General features: G+C 48.1%; 1 protein-coding gene across 1 annotated transcript; it reads right to left on the bottom strand.

Annotated features, from left to right (window-relative positions):
• Positions 1-944: 944 nt before the first annotated feature.
• LOC144153961 (uncharacterized) lies at positions 945-19,300 on the bottom strand. The gene is made up of 5 exons (XM_077685753.1): positions 18,618-19,300; positions 13,499-14,695; positions 11,129-11,471; positions 10,203-10,358; positions 945-2,241 (listed from the first exon to the last, which is right to left on the bottom strand). Exons 1-5 carry the CDS (start codon positions 19,112-19,114, stop codon positions 2,098-2,100), a joined length of 2,337 nt encoding a protein of 778 aa, XP_077541879.1. The 5' UTR covers positions 19,115-19,300; the 3' UTR covers positions 945-2,097.
• Positions 19,301-22,605: the final 3,305 nt, after the last annotated feature.

Here is a 22,605-nt window from a genome sequence, read left to right as displayed (position 1 = left end):
GGTAGTGTGCACCCAGTTTTGTTTCCCACGGCGCGAGCAAAGGATGCTCAGCGGTCGCCGCGAGGCACGCGCTCACGAGCGTTTGGCATTTTCTCGCTCTTGAAGGTTCTCGCAGTTTTTTTTTTCTAAAGCCTTTGCCTGTGCTAGGGACGCTCGGCGGTCACCGCGAGGCATGCGCTGACCAGCGCTCGGCAATTTATTGGTAATTTAATTATTCATTGGCAATTTATTGGTAATTTATTGGCAATGTTTAACGCGTTACACGCCACACACATTACGCGCTAAACATCACGGCCAGCTACAACAGCTCCGCTGTTAAAAAATTCTAGGTATGCAATTTATTTTGTAAAGTTTTTTTTTTTCTTTTGCAGGTTTCCTCTGCATTCCAGAGGATCCTTTGCGTATCGCGAGTGCCCCCTCCCCATTTCAACCTCATGACAACCCGCAAGTTTCGAAGCGTTTCAGGAATGACCTGAGAAACCCCCAGGATGCGAACCAACACGGATGCACTTTCTAATGTTTGCGTTCTCAAAGCCAAAAGAAAAGGAGAATAAATGCGACAGCCTCCAACAGCTTCCCTGCCAGTGCCTCCCCGACTGTTTTTTCGATGCACAATGCGGATTTACGAAGTCGCCCGCAAATGTGGGAAACAGAGAAAGGTCCACAGATCACTCGTTACTCATTTTGCTGGCCTAAATCTGAATATAAAAGGATCGCCAAGCCGAGAAAGCCCCTCACACGCTCCGTATTAAGCAATCCCGCAACCGCCAGCCCCCAACATGGCGTCGCGAGCTCGTTTCGTTTTTCTTCCAGTAGATGGCGGCACTTTTGCATAAGGTCTATTGCTGCGCCTAGGAACACCATCTTCCCCCGTGACAAGGGGTTCTCAACGCTAAAGAATGGCAAACAATGCGCACGAAAAAGCAACACATATTAACAAACGTAGATAGACACAAAGAAGTTTGGGGGAAATGTGACACATCAATTTAAACTGATACATGTGCGAGAAATAAAAATGCACCTTCCTATGCGTAAGCTGGCCATGCCAAGGGTATGCTTAGAGGAGAACTCAGACATTAAATATTCCACTTATATCGAGACATGGGAGGTAGCTTTGTCCATCTTGTTATACCAAGATAACACATGATCGACAGGACAAGGGAAAGCGTCTGCATCCGAGACGCTGGATTTCAGGTTCCCCCCCGTGAGCTATCTACCATCTGTCTACTTATTCCCTCAACTCCCACTATTAACTATTGCGTTTCTCTCTGTCCCACTAAGCAAGAACGGAAACGTTCAGTCCAGCTGTGACTTTAGAAAATAAGCACTTGAAGCATTGACAATGTCACCTTCTCGTCCAAACTCACGAACAACTAACAGCTTTCACACCAACATCAGCAACACTGTGCCACGGCGATTGAAAACCGTCGCTGCTGGTCTTGCTCTCTTCAGCAATTTTCAGTGCGTGGAACGCATAAATCGTAAATTCTGTATATTATTTAGAACTCTGCCGTCGAAGAAACGCTGTCGTGTTGCACACTTCCGGAACAAAACGTAGATGTCATCTGCAGTTTTTTTTTTGTTCGAGGCATAGCCCTGTGCAGTATAGTGCTAACTGCTTATTCTCATATTTGCATCGAAAGCACTGCCAGCACTAGACATACAACACAATTTTATTTAGCTACCCAAAACCTGCGCCAAGAGCATCAGTGGCGTTGTGAAACGCAAAGCACGAAGCAGTGTGGATGGCGACGTTAACGCCAACTCTTCTCGAGACCTCACTGTCTCCCACTGACGGGGTACGAGAGCTGCAAGCATGCAGGCGAGTACACTTCACTTGGCAAAGTGGCGACACGCACAAGGGGCAGACGCACACACGCAGGATTAGATAAACCCCTGCGTCATTTAATAGAGCCCACAAGAGTCCACGCACACGCACAGTGCATTAAACAACAAAACCACAAAAAGTTCCGCGGAAGGCTTCGGGAGTGTCCGGTACGTAAAAGGATTAAAACAGCAATAAAAACAGCACCGCGAGAGGGTGTGGCGCAGACCTAAAGGGTAAAAACTTTACATCAAAATCTAATCGCTGCCGTGTCAGTGATGTTGCAGCGATAACGTCGGAGCTACGGACACTACGCTTCTCCTGGACGAAGATCCGTTGCTGCGTCGACGCTGAATCCAAGAGGCCAGCCTCTGCCCCAGCGTGAGTCGCGTGAAGGCGAAGAAGACGAAAGCTCCCTGCGAGGAAAATGAGAGAGAGAGAGAATCAACTTTACTGAGCTCGAAAATTCGATGGTGCGCGCAGGCACCAGACGGGCTGGTTCCCTATTCACGGGACCCATATGTATCCAGCAACTCCTGGCCCCTGGCCGTCAGTGCTAGCTGAGTTGGCAGCAGAGGTCGGCAAACTCACTCATGAGTCCACTCACTCAGACTCATTTGGACTCAAACTCACGCGTGAGTTTGAGTTTGAGTGAGCGCGAGGCTAGTGTTGGATGGTGAGTTTGAGCTTGAGTGAGTTTGAGCCGAGTGATCACGACTGAGTTTGAGTCCGATTGAGTTTGAGTCCATTTTGAGTTCTGAGTGCATTTTGAGTTTGAGTACATTTTGAGTTTGAGTCCATTTTGAGTTTGAGTCCATTTTGAGTTCTGAGTACATTTTGAGTTCTGAGTACATTTTGAGTTCTGAGTACATTTTGAGTTCTGAGTACATTTTGAGTTTGAGTACAGTTTGAGTTTGAGTCCATTTTGAGTTCTGAGTACACTTTGAGTTCTGAGTACACTTTGAGTTTGAGTCCATTTTGAGTTCTGAGTACATTTTGAGTTTGAGTCCATTTTGAGTTTGAGTTCATTTTGAGTTCTGAGTACAATTTGAGTTTGAGCTCATTCTGAGTTCTGAGTACATTTTGAGTTTGAGTCCATTTTGAGTTTGAGTCCATTTTGAGTTCTGAGTACATTTTGAGTTCTGAGTACATTTTGAGTTTGAGTCCATTTTGAGTTCTGAGTACATTTTGAGTTTGAGTCCATTTTGAGTTCTGAGTAAATAGGAGTTTTAAGTCCATTTGGAGTTTGAGTACATATGAGTAGCCTAGCAGGCAGCTATGGTTGGCTGTTAAGTTTCATGCGTCACTGTGGGCTCGGAATTCAAGTTACCTGCGGGTATGGCACCAATCGCGATCTGCATGATCGGTTGGGAGGAAGGTGGTGTCTGATTTTTTTTAGTTTCTTGTTGAATTTTTATGGCCATAAGCACTTGCTGTATACCTAATTTTCGCGGCTGGGCGCGTGAGTGATAATTGACTGGTGAGGTCATAAAAAAGGGTTGTCTTAACTTTTCCTCCTGACGGATCCACTAAGAGCGTGGGAAAGGGTGGTGGGAAAGCACACGGCGGCGCTGGCGTGCTGGTTGTTCGCCTGCTACTGTTAACGGCTTGATATACTAGGGGTCACAAAGGAAGAGGTGAGAGCCGGGGGGAAATGGGGGCGGGGGCTGTCCTTTCTACTGTTTCAAATGAATTAGCTGAATTGACTGGGCAGCGCCCCTTAAGACAGAATAATGACCACATTAGATTGGGTGAAAAGTGAAACTGATGAGGCTAAGGCGTGTAAGGTATCAAATGAAAGGTCCGGATTAACGGAATCACGTGGGGTAAATAAAAAAAAATGCTTCCTGATTGTAGTCATCAGGCAGTCATAATGAGTCATAGATTGGGTTAAAATTCAAAATGACGCTGCGAGGGCATGTGGGGAATCAAATTCAAGGTCTCGATGTGGGGAATCATTCGGGACGAACATGAGATATGGATATATCATGACGTAGTCATGGTAAATCAAAGATTCGGTTAAAATTCAGGTTCATGACGGTAGGGCGTATCAAATTAAAGGTCTCGATGAGGGTAATCACGTGCTTCCTGATTATTATCATGACATAGTCGAAATGGGTCATAAATTAGGTTAAAATTCACAATAATGCCACTGGGTGTCCGGGGTATCAAATTGAAGGTTCCGATAAGGAAAATCACGTGGGACAAAAATGTGGTAGGGCTATATCATGAGATAGTCATGGTTAGTCATTGATTGGTTTAACGTTCAAATTGATTTCGCTAGGATGTGATGGGTATCAAATCAATGTTCTTGATGAGCCGAATCACGTGGGAGAATCACAAAAATGCTTCCTGGTTATAACCATTAGATTGTCACGGCGAGTCTTATATTGGGGTAAAATTCGAAGTGACCCTGCTAGGGAGTGTAGGGTATCAAATTTACGGTCTTGAAGAGGGGAATCACGTGGTACAAATAAAAAAAAAGGCTTCGTAGTTCGAATCATGAGATGGTCATTATGAGTCATAGATGGGGTTAAATTCAAGGTGAGGCCGCTGAAGCATGTGGGGCGTCAAATTGAAGGTTCCAGTTAGGGGAATCATGTCGGACACCTAAATAATGCGTCCTGGTTACAGTCATGAGTCATGGTTAGTTTGACTGGTATGAATTCCATATGACCCTGCTAGGGTGTGTGGGGTATCAAATTAAAGGTCTCGTCGAGGGGGTCACGTGGGACAAATATGAAAATGCTTTCTGGTTATAATTATGAGGATATCGCAAAACGTATACAGCAAAAGGTACACACTCTCACTCTCACTCCCACTCCCACTCACACTCACACTCTCACTCTCACTCTCACTCACACTCACACTCACACTCACACTCTCACTCTCACACTCTCAATCTCACCCTCTCAAACTCTCACTCTCACTCTCTGACTGTCTCAATCTCTGTGAGGCCATGCGAGTTTTGAATTCATTTTGAGTTCTCAGCCCATTTTGAGTTCTGAGTTCATTTTGAGTTTTGAGTACATTTTGAGTTTTGAGTCCATTTTGAGTGAGTCCATTTTGAGTTTTGAGTACATTTTGAGTTTTGAGTACATTTTGAGTTTGAGTAAATTTTGAGGTTTGAGTACATTTTGAGTATTGAGTTCACTTTGAGATTGAATACATTTTGAGTTTTGAGTCCATTTTGAGTTTTGAGTTCATTTTGAGTTTTGAGTTCATTTTGAGTTTTGAGTCCATTTTGAGTTTGAGTTCACTTTGAGTTTGAGTTCACTTTGAGTTTGAGTACATTTTGAGTTTTGAGTCCAAATTGAGTTTGAGTACATTTTGAGTTTGAGTACATTTTGAGTTTTGATTACATTTTGAGTTTGAGTACATTTTGAGTTCTGAGTACATTTTGAGTTTTGAGTCCGAGTGAGTTCTGAGTTTTGAGCTCAATGTGAGTTTGAGTTTGAGTGAACGCAGATGTGCTGCTCAGCATTGAGTCTGAGTTTGAGTGAGTGGTGATTCGAAAAAAAAATTGTGAGTGAGTTTGAGTGAGCCGCGCCAACTTTGCTGAGGTATGGTTGGCAGGGCGGGGCTGGACAACAAGGTCTCCAATCGCTCGGGGGGTTGGGGATTGGGGGTGTTGGGGGGAAGGGCGGTGGGGGGTTCTTGAGGTCTTTGCACTCGGCTATGGTGTGTGCCAGAGTGCCTCTTTCCGTTTTGCAGAAAGGGCAGAGTGGAGGAAAATGAGAGCGCATGTTAAAACTATCAAGCGCGTGGCAGGAGAAAAGTTGTGCGAGGGTGCGCGCTGGTTACACGCGATACTCGTTCTCGGACCGTAATCTTTAGGTAAAGACGTTGCATGTCGGGTAAAACAAATGTAAGCCAAGTTGTTGGAAAGTTTCTTAAAGCGAAGCTTTCAATGCCTCAGTGTTGCCGTCCATCGTTACGTCAAAGCGCTTTGCAGAAAAGCCAACTTTAGACAGCGGGTTCAACAAAACGATGTTGATAAGTGAGAACATGAAGCGACTCGGGAATAAACGCTTCCTGTGGTTGAATAGAACCTGGGTCCCTCGAGTTACGAATCCGACATCGTTCCGATTGCAGTATTCTGACACGTGTGAAGCAGTTAAGATTTTGAGCCGATTCGGGTTGTGTAGGAGAAAGCTTCGCGTTTTGACCATCTGTCTCTTAAGAAGGCGGCTTTGATTTTTTATTTCTGAGCGTCCCTGGCTATTTGTGTCATTGCCTTCTATGTTGCATAAACGCAGTACTGTACAGGAGTCTGAAGCAAAGCCTGTATTTATGAAAATTACGAAAGAAAAACTCCAGTGCGGGTAAGATTCCCCTTCAAGTTGAACATCGAAGGTGTTTTAATCTTAGCCTAACACTGCGGCACGCTCCATTGAGCCAGAACTGCTTGGGCTTCGAATTAAGTTGATTTGAACACAGAACTGAAGCCATGAAGGTTTTCTTTTGCAACCGGTGTGCACAAAGCACTACACGTATCGAAGTGCACGCTATGCTTGCGCTCGTCCTCGGGATAAATGCTGTGGCCACAACAACAATTTAGCCCATAGGGCTTGCTATGTAGTAATTAAGAAACACGACAGAAACTTGCAAGGCATCGCACGGAAGTATGTAGGCATGTGTTTAGCTTGTAATCACTGGCGAGGCACGCATGCAGACAACCATGTTAGTGCGCCGTTACTGCTTACGTCGGGCTCCGCGGGGTGGCGGTAACTGTGCGTGCTAAGCACATGATTTGTGTTGGACGTTCCAAACTACCTCACAGAACGCAAAGTAATGCCTCGAGTCCAATGTGAGTGCGATTAATAACATCTGTTCACACCACCGTTGAGAATCGGGTTGGAACGGAGCAGACGACGCACGCCGTTGTTTTTTTTCTTCGGCGTCCGCGCGCAGTGGCACAAGCCGAGCCATGTCTGTGGCGCATCGGCCATATTTGTGGCCGTTTCCCGAGCGAAGAAATTGACAAGTAAACTCTTCATCGAATACCACCTATACTATATGGTCAAAACCATTCTTGTTGGTCACAATATTTCAGCGTCACCGGAATTAAGGCGTTTCTCACTCTCCCCTCCCTGGCATCTAGACGTGAAATTGGACAGATATGCGTCTTGCACAAATTTTACTATCAATTCTATCACCTCTACGACTCCCTCCTGCTCACACCATCCTGTTATATATGCCGTGTGTTCAATGTGAGCATCCAACGATTGCATGGTTCATCTAAGGGGTAAATATATCATCCCTACCACGAACTGTTGCGCAATGAAACAAACTGCCAGATTCTGTTGTCTGTGAAAGCCATCCTAAATTTTATTAACTATTATATCACCTTAGCCTTTAATCCTTAATCATACCCATGACTTTCCGCCTGGTATCTTTCCTGTTTTCTTGTTTATGTTATTATATAAATTCCTTCATGAAGTGTACGACTATTGAACTAATATTTTTGTGGCACTACGTACTGTGATGGTTCTAGCACCCTACTGCAGTACCCCACTGGGGTCCTGAAGGGTTTATCAAATAATATCTTATCCTAACTGCGCCTGTTCCAAGTTTCAAAGAAATACATCAGATTCACATTTGATCACGTGATCGCATTTCAGTTTTGGCCGGCAGTGCACACAAACCAGGCTGATGATAATTGCGACTCAGGTTTCCAACATTCCTGAAGGTTTCTCAATTAATTGGCAGATAACACGAATGTAGCCTACTGTTGGGCAACCTTTGTGGCTACAGACTGTACGGTTTCGTCTGAAAAACATTTCAGGTGCCTCTGACGCGGTGATTACCTTCGTAAAGTATCTGCGCAAATTGATGGGTCAGCAATCCTTAAACGCATTTTTGGTGGTTTACATTTGGGTTGTCGATTTTACAAGATTGTGGCCCTTTTGGAGCCGTGAGGTATATATAAACAAACCGTCTTAATTCTCTAGCATATTTAAAGTTACTGCGCCGTTTCCTGCAGAATTCACTTTTCAATGGTGCTCTGCCCCCACCGCGATGGGTATTATAGCCCTGTCTACAACGGTAGTAATGTCAGATAGTCTTAGGTTATCCACCCTTATTCCTGTACGATTATCCCAGCGCTGCTAGCATAACAGTACACGGGGAATCCTTCCGCTACTCTCTCTCTCTCTCTCTCTCCTATGTTCTTCACGCTGTCTAGAATGTATAAGACCGGACACTTGATTGATTCCAGTTGCAAGGTCAGTTGCTGCTAGCCTTATTCATTGTTTCCCTTACTGTGAACGCTAATGTTGCATAACTTTGGTACTACTAATTTCACCAACTTCGCCTACATCACTCCCTTGTGCTGCAAACCACCTTTCCGTAGTTTTTTTTTTGAGGTCTGAGAAAAATTAGCGTCTCCTTTTCAGGTTTTCGTCGTCCTGCAGCTTTTGAAGAATCAGATTATCAAGGCGAAAGCCTTAAGCGCCCCATTCTGCGAGAAAGCGCCGTTGTCAGGTCAAGAAAATGGTCGCGCGTCGTAAACAGCGCCCGATGACGAGACGGACGACAGAAGAGGAGACACGCGACGAGTCCTATAGTCCTCGTCTTCAAGCGACGTTACCGGTGTACGAGAGCCAACTAGCCCAACTGTCAATTCTACTGATTCTACTAAAATAGTCACCGCTGTAAACAGTAAATAAACCAAAAGCACATGTGCGACCTGGTTTGATTTGAACCAAGGTCTCACAGTGGCAGCACAAAAGCTGTTTCATAATGGCACATTTTTTTTTTTCGCAGCATATGCCCAGTTGCTCGCAATCGAGAGCCTTTAGGGAAATGTGCCCGTGCCAAAAGACGAAGCGATTGGTGTGAAATACCACAAAATAAAAGCGAAGTGACGCAGATATAATGAAACAGTAAAGTACCACCAGGCTTTAGACTTCAATGCACGTAAGCAGACTTAAGGGCCCCGAGGAATTTTTGCAGGTAAGTCGTCATTTAGACCGCCTCTGCTATCGTCATTTTCATCTGTTAAGAGCACAAATTTATTCTGAAAAGTTAACTTATATCTACTGTTACTAGTTTCCCGTATTAATGAACGTAAGCCGACTAATGCTCATTACTTCGCGGAACTAGGAAAGATAGGGCACTGACCATGAATTATACTCTAGTTTGTGTGTTGCCAGAGTCTGGCCGCTCCCGGCTGTCTTATCTGAGTTATAGTAGTAAGGCCCGCAGCGCAGGCTATCTGATCTGATAGGAAGATCATCTACTGTCGTCACCTCAATGGAATGTTCGTCTTTTATCACCACGGTTCTAGACTGATTCGATAGTTGTCGAAGGCTTAACACCGAAGGACAAATACTCGCAAGGCAAGCCCCCCGGCATTCGATTGGCCGACACCCATCTGCGCACGTCACGTTGTTGACCGCTCTATCGTCGCTTCTGTATTCTTTCGAGTTCTTAGGGGAGAACTGCACCGCCTACGTCTAAACGTGGCATACAAACGGTATTCCCTCTGCAAAATTCAGCATAACTTTTTGTCCAACATGCCATGTAACAGAAGATATCAAACATACCCTTTGCATCCGTCCAAACTTTACAGTGTCAAAGCAGACTCCTTACATCTTAGTGTATGTCACACCACGCATTTACTCATTTATTTACATTTCTCAAGCCCTCATGTTTTTGTATCTTCTTATGACATAGCAGGGCCAGCGAAATATATCGGGTAATTTCGCTTTTACCATTAAATCGCATTCTCTCGCACACAAGCACAGGTTCGCTCCCATAAGCCTTTGTTTTTTGAAGAAACCTGCGTCGTCCTTGGCAACGCCACAATATATACTGAATTCCGACCAGAATACCTGAATGGGCAACTATAGTGAATCGAAATAGATTTTTGCATTATCTGGTGCTCCGTACGTCTGACCGTTTAATTCTTAAGTCTGAAGAAATATTCGTTACGCACACGTTATTTGAATACAACATCCCAATAAAATAGATCGTTTAAACTACTCTCAGTGCCTGCTACAATGCTTCGAATCGCTCGTCCTACATAGCAGCCACAATGAAATGTCTGCGGAGGAGAGGGAAAATCATATACCGGGTATGTAATATATTCCGTTTTTATACGAGAGAAACAAATATTGCAGACCCCCGGAACGGTTTATGTTCCGTTTAAATGTCACAGTTGGTGGTCGAGCTGTCAATAAGGGTTTAAATCTCGTGCTAGCAATGTTGCATACTTCCAGGGGATGTCCGAGTGCAGCGAATGTGAATATCGGCCTAATCGAGTCAAATCACGATGGTAGATCTGTGCTTTCGTCGCTAAGGCACGAGGAACAGTGTGCCAACTACCTCTACGGCATACGTGTTTACGGGGTGCTTCCAGATGCCTGCTTACCTGGAGGCTGTTGAGGATTACAAAGGCGTGCCAGAGAGCTTGCACGCGAGCGAAGGGGGCCACGAAGCCCAGCGTCCAGGTGGCGCCCATCACCAGTGCCAGCTTGATGTACACCAAGAGGCGCGAGCGGCTCGTGCTCCGGGCGCTCCGCCGAAGCTGCAATCGAGGAAGCCGAAACAAGAAAAAAAAAATTGCCGTTCTGGAACAAAACATTAGCCCAAAGAAAGCCTAGATTTCCGGGACACGAAGAAATTTGTGTTTGAACGAATCTTTTACACAATTTTTGATCTTCTCACTTCCATCAGAAAATGTTTGATGACTCCTACGTATTAGTACCGCACCTTAGCCACTATGCAAACAATTTTAGTAGAGAACCGAAAGATTTTTAAGGCCATGGGTTTGCACGCACCTCGATGCATAAGAGTTACTGGCAATAGAGACAGAGTACCAAAACTTTAAAAGCGGCACAGTATTGCTTACAGCAGGCAAAACGGACAGACGCTTGAAACGATCTTGGTCAAATGTATGAAAGACATTCGTGCGACAATGTACCGTCCGAGCAAGCTCCTGGCCGAATATTTTGGTCTATATCCTCTCCCAACATTGCAGCAATAGTCCAGAAGCAGTGGGAAACCCGCTGTGCCCGATTTTCTTTACTAGAGTAGCTGCTCCCTGTCATGTGGTTTGCCCTACCTGCGATTGGACTCTGCTTTCGAAACAACTGCGATTCGGTAGACTGTGAAATACATTAATGAGTGCCGTGAAGTACTTTTCGTCTAGTGCGGCTACGTGTGCAATAGAGAAGAACTCTATCGTTAGTGACCCAATTGTCTTTGAAATGACGGGCGAATTGCACGAGTTAGTCTTCATATTTCGACGTGCCCTTCCAGGAATTAAAACGTGCGGTGAAATGGCAGCGCGCCAACCTTATCTGCCTGTGTCAGCGTTCCCGATATGCGGACGACGCAGAGTACGAAGAGGACCATATTGATGGCCACGATGAGGCCGATGGGGGCGGCGAAGAAGGCGAGCAGCGCCAGCCTGCTCGAGATCCAGCAAACGCCACGGCCGTAACCGGGAGCCAGGGGGTGACCGGCGGGGAGGAGCCACAGGTCGACGGCCGCCGACGGCGCCACCACTGCGCACGGGGCCAGCCAGCAGTAGGCGCTGTAGGCGCACAGGGCGCGTCCCCTGGGCCTCTTGGACGGCTCGGAGAGCGCAGTCACGGAAGAGTGCAGGTCCAGCGCCAGGGCACTCGTCCAGAAGAAGCTGCCGAAAACGATGCAGGTGAAAATAACGTTATTTATATGTGGAAAAGGTTAGTGGACGTGATTATGTCCAGGACGCCATCTATTTCGGGGAGCTCCAGGTCTTTTCTGGCAGCTTCCTGAAAATTTTTCCTCGGTGTCAGACTTCGAATGCTGGAAATTTATGCTGGAAATTTTAAGTTCTCAGAGGCAGGTTATAAAAGGAGGCTAGGTACAGAAAAATTGCACTATTAGCCACACAATTTATTTATACTTGTAACAAATAACTGAAATATCTACTTTATGAATTTTATCTTCAACATGACGCTGGCGGGCTTAGCTTAAGTATAACTTTATTGATGCCTGAAAATCGACGGTTTTGACGCGCCGCGAAGGGGGCCTGGCGTCGACATAGGGTTTACTGTTGCTCTGCACAGCGCCAACGCATCCCGTTGCCGAGTTGCCTGTTCGGAGTTTCTCTAGCCCACCCCGGGCTTGGTGGGCAGCCCAAAGTTGAACGTCCTTGTTACTGCGCACTGCTTCGTGGAGTTCCGGCGGATAATTCCTTGACTTCGCTTCGTCTGGAAACCGGACATAGTCCCAGAGGATGTGCCACTGAAAGCATATTACGCAACATCTAAACGCCCCATTCGAACTGGCCTCACTCAGCTAAAAGCATTTCTTGTAGATCATCAAATACGTAATCTTAAAATTTGTCATAAATACAGATTTTCCTTCGACTACAATAAGACAAGGTCTGACTTTATTCGGCAGATTTTTTGTAATCACAAAATGCTGCTTTACGCCGGCATCAAGACCGAAGGTTATGAGATTCGGTATACGAAGTTAAAAAATGGGCTTGACAGAACCAAGCTCCCCGTTTGCTGAAACCTAATGGTATTTGGCCGCTGGCTTTTGTTGACAAGGCGCGGTCCACGTCCTGTAGCAAAAAAAGTTCTGAAAATTGAATCTCACAGTGGGTGAGCGTTAAGAGAAGGGGGCTCAAAAACTCTTCCTCACGTCATGACATCATGGCAAATGCCTGAAATATCTCATGGGAAATTTTATCTTTCGCGCGGAATAAAATGGTTTCGTCGAAGGCAACATCACACTTACCTCACACAGCTCGAGGCAAGATTCCATTCTGTACCGGGCTTTTGGCAGGCATATCTATTAACGCAACGGCCTGATTGTCCGATGTAAAAACTACCGCTTAGACAAGGGTATCTTATATACAACTCCCTGACCGCAAGTTACAAATTTGCGCACGTGCCGCGCCTTGGACGTTGCCTCAAGCTGCTCGAACTATTGCACGCGTGGACTGAAATCTAACCAGCAAAAGCTTGTGCAGCCGAGGAACAGCTAACAAGTCCTTAAATCCGCGAGTGGTATAAGCATTCTACGGTAAGCTCCTACACTGTACACAATTTGGAAATCCCTTCGTGAAGCCCGGGCCCAAAACACCAATCTGGGCCGCCAAATAAACGGTGCCAAAGTTTGTATCAGGTTAATAGAGTGACAAAAAGTTCATAGTGACATTGGTGCATAGGAAGACCTTCAATAGATGGTTATAAATGAGGAATGAGTTGTCAATGATCGTATACGTGCATGATAAAGACGTTACAAACCAGTAACTTGACGGCCATAAAATAGGGCAGATAAGGACTGCTTGTGTTCTGCACACTTGCATTAAAGGTGGATAGGGCTAAGGGCAATATGACTAAAATCGCTCATCAATTCCTGCTTGCTGATCGCGAAAACCGATCTACAGTCAATAGCGGTTTTTTTGAGTGGCCACACCAACGAAGAGTGTGTCTTTAACCGTATCATTACCGCTTTTCCACGCCGAGGTATTTTCGCTTATCGTGAGGATACCCAAAGCTTCTCGCAACACTTCAGCCCCACAGGGTTGGCGCAGTCACATCATCGCGAGGCTACTTGGAACAACGAGAGAAAAACTGGCCGTTTAATACAGTGAGTTAGACTGGAATAAAGTATTTTCTTAGGCGAAAAAGAACACGCCCTTAAAGCTGTACGTGGACATCTTACCTGGCCAGGAAGAAGTAGTGGACGAGCATGCCGATGAGCATGCACAGCGCCCGGTGCCGGGCGGCCACCATGACGAAGAGGAAGAGCAGTTGGGCAGCGAAGATAGAGAAAGAGAGCATGCTGATCAGCTGGTCGGGTAGCTTGCTGGGTCCCGGCGCGAGCAGCTGCAGCACCATCTTCACAAGGAGGCAGGCCAGAGACACCAGGCTCCCGGCGAGCGTTATGTACCCGTGCGTGTCCCGGAACTTGTACACGGACATCCGGTGCGCGGGAAGGAAGCTCGTCTCCGCGCACACCAGCATCGAGCCGTCCGACCGAAGCTCGTACTCGCCGGGCACCAGCAGCTCGCCGCTTCCGGCGCCGCCTCGGAGCGTGGCCGTGTGGTTCTCCCAGAGGATGAACTCGTCCGCGTCCAGCGCCACTCGGCTGCAGTTGGAGGCCAGCAGTGCGTGGAGAGGGACCTTGGACAAGCCGTACGCCGCCTGCAGGGCGCTGGCGACGCAACGACCATCCCGTAGCTCGTACAGCTTGCCGCACACCAGGTTCCGGCAGGTCTCCTTCCACGGGTCGTAAGCCTGGTTGGGCGCGCACCGGTCCTGGAGCCCCACCTTGGCGCCGCCACGAGCGAAGTCGACGTCGATGAGCAGAGCGTACGACGGGAGCACATCCGCGTGGGAGATGGTGTCGCCATGCTCCGGATCCCACTCGGTCCATGGGTACTCCACCACGCTTTCGTCTTCCACGCACGCCATGTCCTCGATGCCGACGCCGTAGCACAGGGCGCAGTAGGCGTTCTTGTAGCCGACCCCCGTCAGCCGGTCCCGGACTGGAGCGAAGTACGCGTGGCACTCGTTTCGAAGCCGGGAGTTGCGATCGTGGAAGTCGGCGGGGCAGTCGGAGACGAGGTCAGACCGGCACACGCGGAAGTACTGCTGCGGCCTCTTGCCGTGCATGAAGTCTGGGCAGCCCAAGAAGACGGGACACTTGGACGGGTCGCGGTTGTGGGCCGGCGAGCACGCTTGGATGGAACCCCTCTCGTCGCTTATCAGGCGCAGGAAGGCCTTCCACATCTTCACGTTGAAGTCCCGGTTGCACACCGCGCATCGAACGTTTCTGTACGTGACGTTCGAGCTCTTACTCGTGACGGGGATGCTCAGGAAAGGGTCCATCGCCACCGTATCTTCATCCTCGCACTCTCTGGAAAAGCAGACGGTTTACACTGCTGTAAAAACTGGCTACTATCAAACTTATCGAGTAATAAATAAACCTTCGTAAATCTTTTGTACTCGTTCCACTAACTGTACCAAATGTGGACATCAACAGCAAACAAAAGAAAATGGGGTCCGCAAAACCTAAAGTTAGAGAAACACTTATTACTTAGAAAAATGTGTCCCTTTAGCTATGGCATAAAAGTAATAAAGGTGGGTTTCCATTACCCGGGATTATTTGGTTTTGAAAGCGGGAAATTATCGTTATGGTAAAAATTTGTAACTCACAAAAAAATCTTTCGATGTTTAGCCGAGGGTCGGCAGTGCTTGGTTCATATGATGCTCAATCTGAGTGAGTGGTAGTCGCGAAAATATAGGATGAAGCCTAGTCTGTGGTCGCATTGAGGGCGGTTGAACAAAGTAACGCAGGCTGTACAGTATTGCCTGCCGCGTCATCTGCTTTCTAATGGGCACGCCAAGGAGGCCTAATTCGAGTGCTCATCCCTGGTGAGGCAGGCAGAAGGAGGTGGGCCGTCCTACGTCACCGCTCGAGCTTGACAGGCGGACACAAATCACTGAAGCGTAAGAGCGCCACCTGGAAAAAGCTGAGCAAACCTGGAATTTCAGTTCCTCCAAAGCGGCGCTGCCAAACATGACACTGAAAAGCACACCAAAAACAACGTAACCTCCGAAACGCAGTCGACAAGGTATAGGTAAACCTCAGAGCGGCCGTTGCCAAACCAGCAGCCGATAAACTCAAGTGTGCACCCGAGAAAGCGGAAATCAGGCGTGCGCAAGTTCACAAGGTACATGATTTAAAAGACATTAAGACGTCGTCCACATGCATAGAATGAGGTAGTAATGGCGGCAATGTCTTTCAAAGGGAGTTGATTTGTTAGTATACATGACATGCCGCTTAGTACCCGCTTTGAGGCACTCCATTTTCTCGCACGGGAACTCTGAAAGGAGCCAAGTCAGCTGTCGCGCGAAAAGTTCGTTCCGACATGTAGCTTTCCAGCACGTTTACATGTTGCCTGATAGTCTGAAAGACAAAGTCGCAGAGGATGCCTTACCGCCAAGCAGTTTCATAGGCTTTTTTTTTAATCGAAGAATACAGTTATGCAGTACTGCTTGTGTAAGAAGGCATCCTTTATATATTATTCTAGGGCCATAAGTTGATCGTCCGTGGATCGCCCAGCCCCGAAGCCTGCCTGGCAGCTAGCTGCTGAGAAGTCGTGTTGTGTTTTATGGCACATAAGCATCTAAGGCTATCATGCGCCAAACAAAAGGTTTGGTGTTTTTTTGTGGATAATAAACAATTGCTTTATCTCGTTATAGCTTGTTCAGAAGAGTTGCTTCTTTTAAAAAACAAAAAACAGGGGAAATTTTAACAACAGCACCCTCTCCTAGGAGTAGGCCAAGGTGAAATGGAATGTGCTCGTTCTAGAACAGCCTAAAATGTTTTTTTTCTAAAGGCCTCAAATTTAGCACCTGAGAGTAAGATGTGGTTTACTGTAAGTTCTTGGTCACATTCTTCACATCTCGGTCTGTCTTGCTTCATAAGAAGAAAGTTGTGTAAGATGTGTGTGCCCAATGCGGAGACGACATAAAATAACATATTTGATGCGTTCTTCATGTCTGCTTGATTACCACTCTGCTATGATGGGTTTAACTATGTGGAGTTTGTTGTCGGTTTCATTATCCCATGAGGACTGCGAAATTTCGCAGTTTACTCCGTATAAATTTCATGCAGTCGCTGCGACGAATCTGTACCAGCTATTAAGAAGACCGTGGTATTCCAAAAAAAAGTATGCATCTACTGTTTATTATATCCCCTCGGAGCCTTCACAGGCACGTTACGAAGTGCTCAGAGGAAGCCGGGCCACATTTTTAATTTTAATCGATAGTCGCTATTTTCTTAAGTGCCCGTTCTTATTGGCTTTTATTGTCGGGAAATTGGGAAGTCAGCCAGAAAGGGGTTTTCTGGCGCCCTCCTGGTGTGGTGACGAGGACCAAGTCGGAAATAGTGCCTCACCTCTCTACGCCACCCCTTGCGGAGCGAACGAGAAGGTACAGTGCGCGTGAGGCTTGTCTAGGGCAAGCGAGCCCGCGGCTTCGGAGCAGGCTGGCGACATCTGCTGATAGCAGCTGGGTTGGAGATAGCCTGCCATTGCGCTTGCGTGGATATCTGACAGGCTCGGGCGAGTCGTCTTTTAGCACGCTTTTTTCCTTAAACCTATTAGCTAATGGAATGAGTGACCAAATGATGTATCAGTTATGTCTAATGAGGCGTTTTTGTGTTCTTTGTAATGTGTCTTCGTTGGACATGCCAGGTTTTGGCTTGTCATTATGCCTCAAATGATATGTCTGTTTGCCTGTATTTTGTACGAATTTCTAGTTTCTGCCCCACACAGTAATGCACTGAAAATGTGCTGCGGGTATTATGATAAATTAGAATGGGGTAAACACGAAAAAAAAGAAGCATGCAGGGAAATTTGTTGCGCAAATGATGCAACAACTGCCTTTTGTCAGGGTGTACTCTTTTTCAGACTGCCTTTCGTCAGGACTTACGAAGGAAACTACGACAAGCAGACAGTTCGTAGCAGATCTTTACAAATATTAAAAAGCAGAACGGAGGCGACTAGGTCAAATCTGCGGCAACTGTGAAGGCGTCCAGTCGCCCAACAACCACGGGCTTACAGGACCTCAGTGCACCGGAGCAGTGTTTTCTGGCGCACTAGGCAAACGCCTGCCTGTGGCGCCTGGGTTCGGGACAGTTTGCCTATAATGCACTTATGGCTTCATCAGTGGTCGCGCCCCTGCCGTTTGCCGCAATGTAGGTAGTCAGTTGCTGACTCGTGTTCGCAGGCGGAAGTGCTGCTGCTGGGGCCTAGACCGAGAAGGTGCCCGCAAGACGCGGCGGCTCCCCCCTCCCCGTGTCCGTGATACCACCTTCTCGCGCGTGTGTTGATCGTCAATATAGTCAGGAGACATGATACGTTCACTTCACGCTTAACGGCTTTGTCATCGGCTTTATTCCGAATATAATTTGGGTAATTATACTGACCGAAGCTAGTTGCACGCAGTACTGTACTGCAGGGCTAAAGAGCTCGACGGCGTGCACCTAATTCTTCTGGACTCGTTTTATTGCCTTAAAAATAAAAATGTGATAGGAATCTCGTATAATAATCAACCAGATATTATTGGTGTTTTGAAGTTTTTCTAGTAAATAGAATAACATTTGAGGATTTTCACTCGCTCGCTCACGCACAACCGGCTACAAAGTACGGACAAAGAATGAAAGGAACGCATAAAGTTGTGGTTACAGTGCTATATGTCGTGGCGGTGAGCACAACAGCTGATGACGAAGCCAGTATCATGCTCTTGCGTTTTAACTTTATTCATTTTTCGCCCTGCAACCGGAAGCGCCTCCGCCGACGACCATGACAGTCAGCGACTGGCGACCCACGATGCGGCGAAATGACGGAGGCGCGAGCATTGATAAAGCTGCACATACGCAAAGCAAGCTCTGCCGAACCCAGGCGCCCCCAGCAAGCGTTTTCCACGTGCGACAAAGCACACCGCACCGGCGCTCCAAGAGCCTGCGGGCGACCGCAAAAGTGGGATCGAAACCATCCGCTACTCGGAAGCTTTTGCCATCACCGGCTGCCACTACAGCCTGAAATTTTCGCTTTAGACACGACAGTAGCATTCATGGCCAGAGTGCTCACGGCTGCGCACCACAGTGCGCGAATCACGGAAGCACGCTGGTCCAGTGGGTGGGTGGTTGCAGCGCCTTATCCAGCCAGCAACCACGGTGGGTGCTATATGCTCGATATTTCAAGTCAGAACAAACATTCAAGTAATATAGCCCAATACAAATGAACACTGCCCGAGTACAGTTAGCTTACCTGCGCACTTCGTCGTCTCGCCAGTTGCGGGCGCACTTGTTCCTCATGTAGACGCTGGAGGAGACGTCCGCGAGGCGCACGTCACGACAGGACATGACGGGCGCCGCCACCTCGGCCACGTCGTCCAGCGCGGCGTCCAGGCAGCACGAGCCGTAGTCTACGCACGAGGGCTCGCAGTCGCAGCGGGGCCGGGCGAAGCGAGTGGCGTTCCGGGACACGTGCTGCTGCTGCCGGGTCCGCCTTCCCGGACTGCTGCTCGCCGTGGCCGGGGCCGGGCAGGCGGCGTACTCGGCGCAGCTCATGTTGTACGCGCCGCGGAGGAACGCCTCGATGGCGACCACATCGATGTGGGCCGATCTCGCTTTGGTAGAAGTCGGTGTCTCGCTGGGAGCCGCGGTGGCCGACGTGGCATTTGGCACGGCAACGACGAGTACGGTCAGTAGGAAGACTCGTAGAGATGGCATGGCCGAAGAATACTCGACTGCCGTCGGCCACATTCGGGAAAAGCAAAGCTTGCAATGTTGGGTGGCCCCCTTCTCCGACGCTTAGAACCAATCGACTGCAACCAGTGGTTGGCTTTGAAAACCGCAATAGGGGGCAGAAAGAAGGGCGTCAATAAAACTTCGAGCTTATCGCGTCCACGCAGCTATAGTGGTAGCTGCTCCGTTGCCATATTGCGCATGTCGAAATGGGCTTTTTCCGATTGCCCTGTTTGCGCATGCGCAAGAAGGCGCTGTTTTTTCTTTTGGGAACTCGCTCTTATCTGCCGCTGAAGACGGGTGCGGTAGGCATGCCCGGCCCATCTTCAAACAGATTGTGGCTGCCATTTCGGTGGCCGCTCACAAATCGCCAACTCATCGGACGGCCTTTCACCGGCATTGGGAGACATAAAAAAATGTCAGCAGAGCACACAAACAGAGAGCTTCGCGCATGATGTTTAAAAAGTGAAGCCCGATCTTCATGGCAGTTATTTCTCGGAGGCTATCAACATTGGCGCGCTCCGTGAATACCAGTATTATAAGTACCACGGCACCACAAACAATGGCCGTCCAAAGGGACCCCAGCTGTGCTTAGTAAAATTGCCCCTACTAGCGCTTTTCCTGGAGCGGAAAAGCGCCACATCCCCATTGCTTGGCGAGGAACAGTACCAGACGTAAGGACTTAGGTCTTCATCGCTACTTGGGATGCATTGGTGCAAGGATCCGATGCTGAAAACACCAGCATCATAAGTCAAAACAAAGAGGGGCAGTTTCGCACTAGTGGCGCAAAGACTGGGCATACAGCGAAGATCTCGCTGTATTCTTGGTGCGGCTAAGTTGGCGCGTGGTTATGCGTGGAGAATCGGTCAGGTTTTCTGCGTGGTTATGCACCAAATTTTTCAACTGGTTCGGTGGTTGCCGTTCGGGATGTGTGGTGTGACGTATGAGACGCTAATTAAGAAGTTGATTAACGTTATCGCTTCTCTTCGTATTGACTTCTTTCATTTTGGCATTATTCTTCTCTTTGTACCGTCAAAACTGCACCACTCGTCGGAACAAGCGATAAAGCGACCCACCCCGCGTTTCCAAATCCGTGCCTGTGCCTGTTGTATCGCGCCTCCGACAGGTTGCGATACGGGTCCCGCCCTCGCATGGCGAAGCAAAGCTACGGTAAAGCTGCGGTGCAGGCGTGCATGACGACGTCATCGCTCGGCCAGGATTTTCTGTGCAGGTTCGCCGGCCAAACCACCAGCTTAAAGGAGTACTGACACGAAATTTTTGTGTTGCGTTTTTTTTCGCTGCTATGGGTACCTATTATCCCACTAATCATAGGCACATTCGACGGTAGATCGCAGCGTAAAACAAGTGGCCGCGTATCTGCTCCTTCCGTTGCGAATGTCGACAAAAGACGATAGCCTTTATCGACTTTTGCCAAGTAAATGCCTCCCTTAGCTTTCCCACTCACCTCTCATGTTGTTCCTCTTGCGTCGCGCTCCTCCCAAGGTAAAGGCACAAAAGGTTTGTGCTTAAATCATTTTAAATTTACCGCATTCCACTGCTCCAGTCTGGGTGTCTCGATGCCAACGCTGCCGTCAGAGACGTGCGTGAATCGAGACGCCCTACTTAAGCGTTTATAGAACCGCGTTGCCCTAATCCACGTGCATTCCAAGCAGAACGTGGAACCTATCTAGTGTAACCTTTCTTAACTGTCGCCGGTTTATTTCTTACAATGGCGCCAGAAGCTGCAGTGGCATGGGCGACGGCAGGCGACGGGGGAGAGAATTTTTTTTCTGCAGTTGATGAAATATTTAATTTCGGAAAAATCAAGCACGTTGATCATTTATAAAGAAACGCTGCAAATATCATTTCTGTATTAGTTTGTTGTCTTATATTTGCGTAATGTCTTGTTCTTCTTCAACAATGTTGACAAGTATGAACATTACACCGGACTTAGACGGATACATATAGCTGTGACTATATAAGACTATTGCGCAGGCCTTGTTTTACTTTGGCTGGGTGGCTGAATCGAGTTACAGACAGACAGACCAAAATTTTGGGGTTTAAGTGGCCCAAGAAAGACTATCGTCTTTAACAATCATTTACGCCGTCGTTTATTCGTGTCCGTTTCGGTTTCGACAAAACGAACGCCGAGCGGCCCCCATGACAGGAGGTAGCACCTGACATCACCATTTTTGTCGCACCGCTGTCGGTCTGGAAGCGCGAGCGGGCGCACGCGCTCGCCCAGACCGGCCGGAGTTGCAAAACTCCCCATAGGCCCTGTAAGGGTTCCAGGCGCCAGCGACGCCGGATGTGTCGGACGCAGAGGGAGCGGTGGTTTCGGTAATAAAGAATGAATATCTTTATGGCAGCCAGCTTGTTAAAGGGACCCAGAAAAGCCTTTTAAATGCAGAGCATTTCAGTAACTCACGATGTCACCCGCGTTGTTTCGTCGTAGTCCGCACCGTCGTTGTCCGCACCCCTCCCCCTACACTATATAAAAGAAAATACTATCCGGCGCCTGGTTTCGATCCCTCGACCCTGCGGGCGGAACGCGATGTACATGGTGCTCTACCCACTGCGCCACAAAGCCGACACAGAATGGGACGCTACAAACGCGCCTTATATCGTTGACTCATTCAAATTACTGCTGACGAGCGCTCTATCGTCAGCAGTTGCCACAAGTGCAACAACATTAACGTAACGCAAACTACTTAACGTCGTGCGCCCCCGGAAATTTTCTGCATTTGATCGTGCCCCTCGCGAGGGGGATGTTTCCTAACGGAATGCTATCGAACGTCTAGCGGGCACGTGGCGCATTCTGGTGGCCAGTTTCCATACCACATTTCCACAAGTGCCTTTCAGTAGGTGCGCTCGAATCGTGGCACGATAATTGAATTTCCTTTTTTTCCTCAGTTGATGAAGTATTTAATCTCGCCAAAATCAAACATGTACGATTTTTTATAAAGGAACGCTGCAAATATCACTTTTGTAAAAGTTACAAAAGGCCTGTATTGTCGCGTAGCACCAATGTAGCGATGCAACGCTGCTGGAATGATCAATCTGCATTACGTATTAGCTGCGTCAGAAGCAATTAAGTGCACCTCTCCCCCCTTGCCGATCGATTCCTCCTCCCTCTCTGCGGCTTTCAAAGCAGCTGGAAACACTGGGAATAGCCATGTGACATCGCGGCGCTCGACTTCCGTTCTGCGCTAGCTACATTCCTGCGCCTAGGCACGGGTCAATCGCTGCGGACCCCCTTGCCTCGGGATCGCGCAGGAAGGAGGAAGAGCAGCCGGAAGCCAATGGCAGTGACGTTGCGGCGGTCGACCTCGCCGGCGATTGGGCGAATCAGGGGGCGGCTCGCCGTTGCGTCAGCCGCGATCGCCGTTGCATCAGCAGCTGTGTCAGCAGCGTCGCTGTGGCGTCGCGCTCATCGGTTGAGAAAGGCTATCTTCAAAGATTGTTTACAAATTATCCGTAGAACGTATGGGGCTCACACTTGGCTCAAA

The sequence above is a fragment of the Haemaphysalis longicornis genome, unplaced genomic scaffold (assembly GCF_048455015.1).
Source record: "Haemaphysalis longicornis isolate Haplotype H1 unplaced genomic scaffold, Haemaphysalis longicornis Haplotype H1 scaffold_9, whole genome shotgun sequence".
NCBI classification, from domain to species: Eukaryota; Metazoa; Arthropoda; class Arachnida; order Ixodida; family Ixodidae; genus Haemaphysalis; species Haemaphysalis longicornis.
This window is presented reverse-complemented; position numbering and strand designations above follow the sequence as displayed.

Bases quoted from the DNA above. Each gene is read 5' to 3' on its own strand.
- LOC144153961 (XM_077685753.1), bottom strand. From the start codon at position 19,114: ATGTGGCCGACGGCAGTCGAGTATTCTTCGGCCATGCCATCTCTACGA. The intron at 11,472-13,498 runs GTAAGATGTCCA...CGTTTTCGGCAG, and splicing joins CACTACTTCTTCCTGGCCAG to CTTCTTCTGGACGAGTGCCC. The intron at 10,359-11,128 runs GTTGGCGCGCTG...CCTCGATTGCAG, and splicing joins CGCTGACACAGGCAGATAAG to CTTCGGCGGAGCGCCCGGAG.